At 35.2% G+C, this 12,177-nt stretch overlaps 1 protein-coding gene across 1 annotated transcript in view; it reads left to right on the forward strand.

Annotated features, from left to right (window-relative positions):
- TTC27 (tetratricopeptide repeat domain 27) overlaps positions 1-12,177 on the forward strand; it is a 134,442-nt gene that overhangs the window by 103,981 nt on the left and 18,284 nt on the right. The window contains exons 13-15 of the mRNA XM_072856610.1: positions 2,596-2,823; positions 9,626-9,724; positions 11,489-11,541. Of these exons, the coding sequence (XP_072712711.1) occupies positions 2,596-2,823; positions 9,626-9,724; positions 11,489-11,541 (380 nt within the window). The remainder of the gene's footprint in view (positions 1-2,595; positions 2,824-9,625; positions 9,725-11,488; positions 11,542-12,177) is intronic.

Consider the following 12,177-nt stretch of genomic DNA (forward strand, 5'->3'; position numbering starts at 1 on the left):
TCTGTGAAAAGCAGTGTTGTTATAGTTAAATCTGTTTCAGTCAGCAAGGGTTATACAGCTTCATTTTTTTCTTTTTATGTAACTTTTAATTGATAATTTTCTTATCAAAGCTTATTTAATTTAGATATAATTTTTAGTTATAAAGCACGCAAATTAATCTTTAATATCTGTTTAATGGGTAAGAATAAATGTCTAGTGGTACATTGTGTGAGCTGTGTGGAAAATGTTTCTTGATAATATTTTTTGTTGTTAAGAGAAGATTTGCTTTTTGCAGAAGCAGGGTTCTTATCAAAGATTAAATGTGCATTTTTGAAAATAGTTTACTACAAAGTTAGGAGAAAGGAATATTTTTCTTCACAAAAACCTAGGCAAAATGAGAAATCCTGTTCTAAAGTATTATCTGGTTTTGTAGAAGACAAATAACAAATGTTTTGAGAATACAAATATTTTTAGTTTGTAATTATGATCCCCTTTAAAGATTTTAGCCTTTAAAGATTTAAGTAATAAAAAGGTTAGTGACATGCCAGAGAGGTGATCAGATAGCTAATCAGATGAAGAAAAAGTCAAACTTCTGCTTATTCTCTGTTTTATCTGTGTGCTGAAATATTTATGTTGGCAATGAATTCTTGTAAGCTTAGACCAGAACATGATGTTTTTATGCTCTTATATATGAAATGCAATTAGTGAATGGTTGGCTTTCTAGTCTAGTGTATGATTAGTACTATGCACTGTCACAGAACAGCAATCTGAGCTTCAGAGTGCCCTGCAGAGGAAGAGGTAAAGTAGCAGCATGCAATGCACTTTTCACCTCATAGGTGCTGTTCACACAGCAACACTTCAGTCTTTTTTCTTTATCTGATGGGGGAAAAAACCTTACCTTTTGGTGCCTAATGTGATTACTGTGATAATAAAGCACCCAGTTCTCTCTGCTTTAGAAAAAAATCATCTTAAAGATCTATTATTAATATGTGTTCCTTTAATCTTGTCATAGCAACTAATGGAGGCAGCGAAGGGAAAGTAAACTGCCCTTTTACCAAACCCTCTGCAAGTGCAATCTTCTTCTTAGGTGAGATTTTCTAGTGCTTTGACTAGGCTAATTCTAAATTTTAAGTAATATTTTATTTGGCTTTCTTTGGAGAACTGTTCTATAGGCACTTAAAAACACTTGCCATTAAGTTATTTTCCTAATATTCAGACACTAATTTTCTTCTTAATGGGATTCCATTTTTGCTAGTTTAAAATCCCTTTAGAAATCTAAACAATACATCCCTTCTTCACATTTGTGCACTTCAAGTATTTGTAGACTTTTACTGCTACTTTATTTAACAAAAATGATAGTAAGAATGAAGTGTTAAAATTACTATACATTAAATATTTCAAAACAAAGTAAAACAAAGTCATTTTTCTAAAGATTATTTTCAGACAGGATCAATGAATTTTACTGATTGGAGGAAGAGGAGTAAGAGACACTGATTCTCTAGAGATCATCTGAAGGGCAAAGAAAACAGTTCTTATAGAAACAAGAAAAGCAGTAATAATTTAAATGCAGAGATGAACTCAGCTTTCCTTTTAGATAAACTAGCTATGATAGAAGAATGACTAGTGTTACAATGTCAAACTTTAGTTCTGTGGTAGTCTGCGTCGAATCTTTCTTGGTTCAGATGCTTTGAATAGATCTTTTCTAATAGAAAAATTATACTGAGCTGAATTATGTATGTTACATTTTTGCAGCAGGGGACTGAGGTAAGAGTTTGGTCTGAACAACAGATCATCTGTCCAGTGTATTTATCTTTTCAAAAAGCCACAGAAAGCAGACTATCTCTTGTTTAAAAGAGAAACAATAATTTTATTGTTAGAGCGAGATAGTGACCCAGAGATAAAGAGCTTTTGAAAGTTGGTTACAGCCCATAATACATGTCTGGGAGACCTAACTTGTGTCATCTTTTCCATAATGCTGTATATATTCTGAATATATTTTATCTCAAAGATTTAGATAAATTTATAACTTCTGCATCTTATGTAAGAGAGTAGCATTTCCAAAACCAACAGTATGAAAGTGGATATGTCTTCAGACACAATAGAATGGAAACAGCTATTTTCAGAACAGAGCAATTAGAGAAAAAGGAATGGCAGTCATTGCAAGAGTACTTATTTGGATTTATAAAAAACACAGATTATAAACTATTAGGATTGCACATACCTTAATGGTGCTGGTACTGCATTGCTATGAGGTAAATGTAGGTTTCATGTCCAGGACTGATATTTGCTCTTGGGACAGAATACACACCTAGGATATAAAATGAGGAGCAAGCTGCTTCTTGTTTTAATGGGTACATTTCCCTTGGTGCATTAAACCAAAAGCCACCACATTATGTTGATGTTGAACATATGTTTTTCAAGGACAGTTTGGAACCAGATTCTCTCTAGACTTTATCTTTGATGCCGTGTTGGATCAAGATACTGTTTCCTTACTATCCCGACTTCTTAGTCTTCAACTGATGATTGCAAGGTGCTAAAGTGGTATTTGTACAGGTAGGCGATGAACTGAAAATAAATCGTCCCATTACGTGCTGATTTCTCTTTGTTCTTTAACAGGCGGAAGAAATACTCAGGCGGGAGCTAGAGAAAAAGGAAACACCAGGATTATATTGTTTGCTTGGTGATGTTCTTAAAGAGCACCAGTACTATGACAAGGCCTGGGAGCTCTCCAGGCACCGCAGTGCCCGTGCCCAACGCTCCAAAGGCCTCCTCCATCTTCGCAACCAGGAATTCAGGGAGTGTGTGGAGTGCTTTGAACGTTCTGTGCAGATCAACCCTATGCAGGTTGGGAAATGATACACATATGGCTTTGTTTTAGTTGGTGTGTTCAGTTTTGAATGATGACACACTTTTTTAAAAGGCGAAATGTCAAAGTAACAGCTTATTGCTATTCTTAGCATGTTTTTTACCATGTACTTGGAAGCCTGGCTAAAAACGGTAGCATAATGGAATGAAGACATCCTTTTGCATTCAGGTCCTCGCATGCAGCTAACTCTTTGCCTGTACAGCTCTTCTATTTCAAAGAGACCAAGCCATTGAAAATTAATAATTGTCATCAAATCATTAACAAGTGTCAAGCAAAATACTCGTAAGAAGAACACTGTACAGATTTTAATGAAATTATCCTTTTGCCTTGTCTGTTGGCTTTGAGTTACAGAGTCTAATCTCTGTATTTCACAGAAATCTTTTTCAAATTTTCTGGTCTGTCCTGCTCTGGAGTCACTGAGAAGCATTGTGTTACACTTATGATGACAGTAGCTTTTATTACAGTAATGCATCAAAACTGAAACCACAGTCAGAAGAGTTCTCTTGATGAAGCTGGGTATTTTGGCAGATCCTTTGCAAGCTGTTCTGGAGACAATTTTTGTAATCTTGTTTCAGTTTCTCAGCCACTATATCCCATCCCAATAAGGTCCACCCTGTGAAAGGTCTTGAGAATTTAAAACAGCTTTGTCGTTGTTTATGTATATAAATTGTGCTCTTCATGGCCATTTGCAGGTCCACGTAAAAGTAAGATATTCGTTCTTGCCCTCCAAAGAACGCTGCCGAAGCTGCTGTTTTGAGTTCCACATAACTAGCTGGACTTCTGCTGTAGAAAAATTTTAAAGGCCTCCAGCCTTTCAAATCTTATATCCTGAAACTTTTTTTTATTTCGATTACGTATTTTTATTCCAGTGAATCAGGGTCCTGTTCTTATTCAAGTGAACTCCAAGTAACTTATACACACCTTTAGAATGGAAAGCAAAATGAACAAAAATGCTTCCCTTGTCTTTCAGTTCTCTTACTGACTCAGGAAATGCCAACAAATATATATTACTCAGATAGGAACCTTATGGAAATCAAGAGGACTCCTGGATAATAAAGGGCTGCAGAAGAGAGCCTACAGGGCTCAAAACTGAGAAAGGTTCTGCTGAGATGCTTTTTTATTTTGTGTCCTATCCAAAGGAAGCTTAAAATGAAAGGCAATCCAAGAAAAATAGGCCAGTCCATATAGGCAAGTGAACATTTCCTCCTCTTGTTGCTTAGGAAGCTCTATTTAAGATTCAGATTAATTGTTTCAAACAAATCTATTGAACAAATGGATAGTGTGGATTGACATATCACTGTCTTCTAAAGTCTATCTGTATTCTGTCACTACAGAAATGGATTGTGTCCTATTCCAGGATGTCTTGTGGACAAAGAGCAGAGAGGAAGGTGATTCTAGATGCAAGGACTTTAATACAATGAAAATATTTATTAACAAATTGTTCCCAAAATTGTGAATAATTTATCAGGTAAACAAGGACTCCTTATTACAAAGAAATTCTTTTTTTTTTTTGTGGTTATCAGAAACCTTTTTGGAGGAAGGGATTTTTAGACTGCAGCAAGTGATTCCCCAAAATATCTAATGGATAAAACCATTCTCTGTCAAACCTCCTTTAATCTTGTGTACTCTTTGGCCAACTAGTTAAATTTGGTTGAGGTCTCTGAGGGTAGGTCTTTGCAGTATAAGCCAACCACCATATTAGACTTTAGAGAATCCACAAAGGAGTGAAAGTCTTACAGTTCAAATATGTCTTAAACTTGTCTTCATTAGCACTGCTGCTCACAGAATTACTTGTTCTAGTACATGCCTAGTGGATGGCAGATGCATTTCTCTTGCACTTTCACTGCGAGCATCTTGCAAGGCTGGACTGAGGCAATTCCAGAGATCAAAGAGCTTATGCAGTCAGTTCTCTAGTGGTGAAAGTCTGTGTTACAAAACTTAACGTCTTGTTAAATTACAGATTTGTTAGTTCTTGTGCGGAACTATATCCAGAGAACTATATGGTTCTTCATATCTAGTTGCTTCACATTTGAATTTACCAGAAATAGAGTGTTCATAGCACCTTTTTTGTGCCCACACCGTCCTCTACCATGTCACAGTCTCCAAGAGAAGAATAATCCTCTTTTGTGCTAGACTATTTGGCTCATAACTTCTCAGGCTAATTTTCTTGGGTGTGAAGCAACACAAGTGATCTCTCTTCAAATTGGGAAAACAGTCACACTTTAGAGCTCCGCTTGCTGTCAGCTGCACCTGGAATTTAAAGTTTTGGACAATGCAATGAGAGCCTTATTCTCAACAGTTCTGCTTCTCATTCATCTTGTGATAGTAAAAGTAACTTACACAAGAGTTGAGCTAGAGTCTGTCATTGGAAAAGATTATAGAGTCTCCATACTTACTTAAAACTATAGTACGTTCTGTCAGTGTGGTGTGTTCTAAAGAAACTGAATTATAAGGGAGACAAATAATGCAAAAAAATGAGTAATTACAGGGTACTCAGCTAGGATTTCACTCAACTAGAGCTCTTAAAATTTTATTGTAATTACTAACTCCAAAGGCTAATTTTGCTCTGCAGGGTATAGATGGTTTCTAAAATAACACTGCTGTACTCCTAAGAGTATTGTACTGAAGAGTTTACTGGATTCTGGAAAAAACAAACAAACAAACAAACAAACAAACAAAAAAAACAAAAAAACCCCCCCCATATGTATTTGCCATATGCAAATAGTAGAAATTTTAAAATGCAAAGAAGTTTTTTCAGATATATGATTTGGGTTTTTTTCTTTTTAAATACTCATCTATACTGTAATTAGGTTATTTTAGAACCATATTCCCACTAATATGAGATAATTGTTTAGACTTTCTTAAAGTATTTCAAAATCACTTAGACTTACTAAAGACGTGCCTGGAAATTCCTGATGGCAAGTTTTAACAAAGAGTCCAAGCCTAAATTATCTTCCTTTGCTGGTCACTGTCTTCAGTTTTGGAAAGAATAAAAATTTTCAGCTCATTTTCATGTGTTTTTCCAATCAGTAGCGACATTTGAACCTCTAGCCAACACACTTTTTTTTATTTCCAAAAAAGAACTTTAACCTACTTCCACCAGCCTTGACAAAAGTCTCTTTTGAACTTTGGGCAAAGTTTTCCTTATGTTACCTTTCAGTCAGGCACTTTCCTCAGAGCAGTTGTTACATCAGCCAGTGGCATCAGCAGATTTCGCGCCCTCCCCAATAAAAAGGGAATTCTTACCATTCTTTCCACACAAAATGGCTTAAGTCCATTCTTAACTGTATCCTAAATATATTATTAAAGAGTCACTGTCCTTCTTATATTGTGGAAGAAATTCATGGTCCCTTTCCAGATATCTAAGGGATGATAAAATACCATTTCATTGCTATAGTAGATCAAAGGTAATGAACCTTGGTTTTTTGTTTGTTTGGGTTTGGTTTTGGTTTTTTTTTTTATTACACAGCTACCATGTTTTTCCATTTAACCTGTCAGACTTATTCTTTTGTAGCTTTCTTATTTGTCTAGCACACCAGCTTTTAAAGTATGTCCTCTTATTCTTAATAATCTCCTTTATTTTTTTTAACTGTTATGATTGTCTAGTCTTTTTAGACCCTTTTTGAAAGACAATATGCAGTTGCTCCAAGCCTTGAAATGTCTTGTCTTTAAATGTTTCAAGTCTTCTGCAGACCTTTACTCTTTCAGTTGCCCCTTTTAGTTTTTAACATAGCTTTTCTGTTTTAAGTAGCTCTTAAATTTAACATCCTCTGTATTAAATGAGTTGCCTTTGTTCTTGAAGGACTAGTGAATCTAGATACATTACAAAGTATCTTTTGTATGGTAACATTTTGAACCTGATCATTCACACTGGTCAGGATCAAGGTAAGTACTGTCTTCTGACTAGCTTCTTTGTATCTAAAAAAGTAGCCTTGGAATTGCATCCATGATGGTATTTACTAAACTATGATGAATAATTGAAATCTCCCTGTATTTTCTGGGATTTCTACTTTCACAGCCTTCTGATATCCCCCAGTATCTTACCTTCTCCATTTTAGTCCAGTGTTCTGAGATACAGTCTTTATACTGCTTTTTTACTGACGCCTGAAATTTTAATCCATACCAGTTCTGTTGTTCATTTACACAGTTATTTTCTATATGATTGATGCTGAAGTTTTCTTTAACATATGGCAACATTCTTCCATCTGCGTGACCTATTCCATTTTCTTTATACTTTTTGCCTCCATATCATAGCATCTCAGCACCTTGACTTACTTCCCACCCCCGAGACTTTTCATCTCACTCTTCTTGTCTGCTAAAGAATCGCTTTTGGACACCTTTCCCAACCTTCTCCATCACGTCCAGTTTTCACATTTTTTCCGTTCAGTTGAAACCTTCATACATAGTTACTGCTAGGCAAAATATCTTGTTTCAAATTATTAAGAAAATAAAATTGTTTACCATTCATTGCAGTCACTGTATGATTTTTACTAGCTACCTGATCATATAGCTTTTCTCCACAGAAGTAAAGAATCATTTTACTTTCTCCTTGTGCTGTAACTTTTCCTTGAGAAAGGAGTTGACAAGCTTAAGCATTGGTAAGCCAGTTCCTGAGAGATGTAGCTGCTTACCATCAGCCTCAAAAAATTAAAATGGTGGAAGTTTTTGTCAAATCAGATTCTGGAAGGACAAGCTCAGAAGTGAAACTGTGCTGCTGTTACTCGTTAGAATTATAAAAATTGCATTTATTCTTTTTCTCTCACCCTTTACAGAAGCACTGTTTAACTTGTATCCTGAGCTATAAAGTTGGAGCTAGCCTTCCATTTCATACTTGATCAGTCTTCGTCTTTACGCCCACTTTTCATGTCCAGAAAGTTATTGATCTAGAAAGAAGAGAAAGGGGAGTTAATGAGGTAGCAGCCATGTGGGAGTGCTGGACTTCTGGAAACTTGATGGATAAAAGAGGCTTAAAAAATGAGATTGACTAAATGTTTATTTCCTATTAATTTTGCCCTCTGAGATTTGGGAAATATTGTTTTTTCCTCGTGCACAGTTTCTTCTTTGAATGATGAGTTTAAAGATCATGAAAGGTGACAGGCTGACAATGCTGAAAAGTAGATTTTCATGTTTGCCCAGGCCAGATGTAACTGACAGTTCTGTCTTCACCTATTAATACATCCGTATGCTCTGAGGATCAGCCATCCCATGTACACCCCCAAATGCAAAAGGATATCTTTATTGCCAAGCTTGTTCAGTTCTTGATATCGTGAAGACTGCCCACCAGGGTGCCAGATCTGACAGGGACGAATGTCAGACATTTGTATGCTGGGATCTAAGTTTTGAAGCAGATTAACTACGAACTCTATAGCAGGTAAATCAGGTTAATCCAGTTGTAGCAGACATCTTGCTTTTAAGCTGGGTCTCAGAGACAGAAGAATGAGACTGATCTGGAGAGAACTGCAAAAATATCTGCTACAGAGTTTGCAGTTACTCAGTAGAGATAGAAGCTCCTTGCATATGAACCAACAGCTTTATCCTCAACCCTGTAAAATCCCTGATTTGCAAATGTTTCTTAAGGTAACATTTTTGTGTTTAAATAGCCATTATAGTTTCCTACAAAGAACCTGAGTTATCAGACTTGCTTGCTTCAAAACTAGTACCCAAAACACAAGAGGATATAAAGATTAATCAGACATCTTGAAAAGTAATATGTTGTTGTGCAATATAAGTTAGAGTTAATGTAATGTAACCTGTTTTTCCATCTTCCTCTTCCCAACCTTTTCCCTCTCTCAAAAAATTTTCCAAGAAAACCTATTTATGTTTCTTACCTTGGCATTTAGAATGGAGAAACAGCTGAGCTTATTGCAGTAGGTAGTACTACCTGGAATGATTTTGCAGCACATTATAAAATGTTCTGTTTGATTTTGACTGCATACATTTAAACAGCATAATGCTGGCAGAAAGTGTTCTGTGAATGTACTTGGGATTTAATACTCTTCTGAATTACAGAGCTTTTCTAAAAGGTAGTACTGCTTAACTTGCAGCTCTTTGAGAATTAACTGTGTGGCAAATCAGGAACTTGCTATTGAAGAGCTATGAGAATAAGTATTTAATTTTCTGTAATTTATGCCTGTATCTGATATTATTTGAATCTGTATGGATGAGAAGTATTTGGTTGTAACAACTAAAGACTTACAATGCAAGATTATTGAACTGGTAAAGTTCTGTTCTCTACACAAGGCATTATTTAAGTACATTTCTATCTCTAAACGTTGCATTATAAACTAGAGAAGACTGATATTCTGACAAGTAGAAAGAGCTATAATTTTGAAGTGTTCGTGTTCAGTTATTAGAAATGTTTCTTGTAAAATGTGATTTCCTTGAAATACATTTCCTAGTATTTACCATTTGACCTAATTGTAATACTATAAAGTGAATGTGGATTTTTCACAAGTTAAAGCAAAATATGCAAACCTCTAAATAGCTATCACTTTCTTCTCTAAATGAAGATGCACTGTTAAAGAGCACTTCACATATGGTTACATGATCTTTATATAGTCAACACCTTTGTTCATCCATATTTATTAAAACTTTGAACCTAAAGTTTTCCTATATTCTGCATGCAGGAGATTATTTATTCCAATGCAATACTATTATGATAGCTGAAAATCAGGTAAAATCAACAGTAGTATGTGTTTGAGCATCCAGGCAAAATGATGTCTTTTGTGCAGAAATATGTATGTGTGTATATATATGTAATAATCCATTTTTTCTCTCCAGCTAGGTGTATGGTTTTCCTTGGGCTGCGCATACATTGCTTTAGAAGGCTACGAAGGTGCTGCCAAAGCATTTCAGCGCTGTGTGACATTGGAACCAGATGTATGTACTTTTCAACAAGCGATTCAGATGGCTTATCTAAAAGCAACAAGGATGTTTTCATTATAAACATGCAAAGCAGTAATGAAAAACTTGTTTAAACCTTAGCCCTTTGAATAAATTAAACTTGTGCATGAAGGATATATTTTTGTCATGAGGCATCATAAAAATACTTGCCCAATACTTAACTTCATCCAAGTATGTGTGCATGAATGTTAAAATATGTTTGAGCAGAAATTCCTTTATGCTTGCATACATTGCTAAAACAGAGAAAAGGGAATGAGTAGACTGTAAGGAGTGCTAAAGAGAGAGAGAAAACAAAAAAATTAAATTAAAATACTTCTCTAAGTAATCAAATTCTCCTGAAAAAAAGGTCAAATAAGTGGTTGTATGACAGGTAAACTTGTAACTATATAGTTCATGAGCACAGGGAGAATGGAGCTTGTTAGCCAGTTTTTCAGGATGCATGGGGCAAGCATGTGTACAGTATTGCCATTTGAGTGTGACTGTGCATTGAGGTAGCAAAGGCATCAGCTGGATTACCTCTCAGGAATGTACTGGCAATACTTTTGTCAAAAGGCCTGACTGCCAGCATGTTGCTCGCTTAGAGTTAATGCCACCTACTTGACAGAAGCTATTATTCATTCTTTTCTCTTGGGAAAAAGAATGAGAGAGCAATGAAAGGTGACAGAGTATTCTTTTTTCTTTATCAATAAAATTAAATAACTTACTTGAAAAAAAATTACATACAGACAACCCTGTATTTAACTGGAGTTTTTACTTTATATATTAATATTTTTTTGTTTCAGTACAGTAGATTTACTTCCAAGTAGATACTGTAATTTTCACTTATCTGTCTGGGGCCTGTGCTTGATTGTATTCCTATGAACAAGCAAACTGACTTCTCAGTGGGTTATGTGGTATTTCTTTTGTGAGTAAAGGATGCTGGGCTGGCTCTTAGTTATGGAGGCAAAACCTATCTTTAGACAATGATCTGCAGCAACGACCATTTTCATGAATTAAGCCTCAAAAAGGTTTCCCAACATGATTCAAGTGCTCCTTAAGCCTGAGGGTAGTCTTCAGTACCAGAGTACATTTCATTGCAGTACCCAGGTTCTGTTCTTCAAATTTGTACTAGCTGTCAGTTTGCTGAATTCAGTGGTGTGGTTTCAAATTTACAGCAGCATAAGGTGATGGGCAAGACTCATCTCTGTACATGGCTCTGCTGGTTTTACCAGAGGAAAGATTGTCTGAGCACTCCGTAATCCTTTTCAGCTAAAACAGTTGATAAACACTGTTGGAACTAACCCTGTTAGTTTTGCCTGAGGTGCATTAGGAGACATTCGGGTAATTTTTTTCCACTAACAGAGCAGTGCAGGTAAGTAGCTTCCAGCTAGTGAGAAGTGATGAGCTGCTGGGAACACTGACCTCTCCAGCCATCCCAGCTAGATCCAGAAGAGGATGCCTGTTTACAGTTTAAAATGAAGGCAAGAGCTGACTTAGTGTATTCCAACCAGAAGGCAGTTAATTGATATTTATATCCCTGATTGTTGCTGTAGTCAGTAATATTTATTTATGTATTTGTATTTTAATGTAATATTTTCTATTTCAATGTAATATTTGGACTGCCTTGTAGAAAATATGTGTTAATATGCATGATTAGCAAAATCAATGATATTTCACAGTAGTTTTATTTACATATTTTCATGAAGTAAGCATAATATAAGAGAATAAATTTTTTTGGTACTTCTCCTTTTATCTTTACAGAATGCTGAGGCCTGGAACAATTTATCAACTGCCTATATCAGATTAAAACAGAAGTAAGTACTTCAAAAGGATTAGAACATACTGCTTCCAAAATAAATAATTGGGACTTCCTTTTTTTGACATTGAGTTTTTTATTCTTATAATGTGGTTACCTCCTATTTTGTAATTCTTATCCTTTCAGTTCTCTCTCCCAGGTTGGATCATTGATAACTTATTTCATTTTGCAGGAAATAGTTTAATAAGCTTTATAAAAGTAGCAACCTCTCACCCTACACTTTTTTCTTGTTAAAAGTATTTATGATGTAGTAAGTACAACCAGTGCAAAATATTCATATTAAAGTTGGAAACTAATTTGCTTATGAAGTTAAAAAGATATGTCCATTTCAAGCAAACTATATATTCAGGCCTATGTCAATTCATACTACATTAATCCCAGTAGATTTAAGGGAAAAACAGGCAGTTTGTTTTTTATATTACGAAAGCAGATGGAGATCTACACATGTAATAGCTCGCTTGTTCTTTTCCCTCCAAATTAACCATTAGTACAAGAAGCTTTGACCTAAATGGACTGCCTTTCTTATTCTGTATTTCAACTCAATGTAATAAAAGTTACTTGTAGACACAGAATACCTGAAAGAACTTAATATTTAAGAAGAATTTTCACATTATAACTTGTCCCCAAAGAATGA

This window comes from Ciconia boyciana, chromosome 3 (assembly GCF_034638445.1).
Source record: "Ciconia boyciana chromosome 3, ASM3463844v1, whole genome shotgun sequence".
Lineage (NCBI taxonomy): Eukaryota > Metazoa > Chordata > Aves > Ciconiiformes > Ciconiidae > Ciconia > Ciconia boyciana.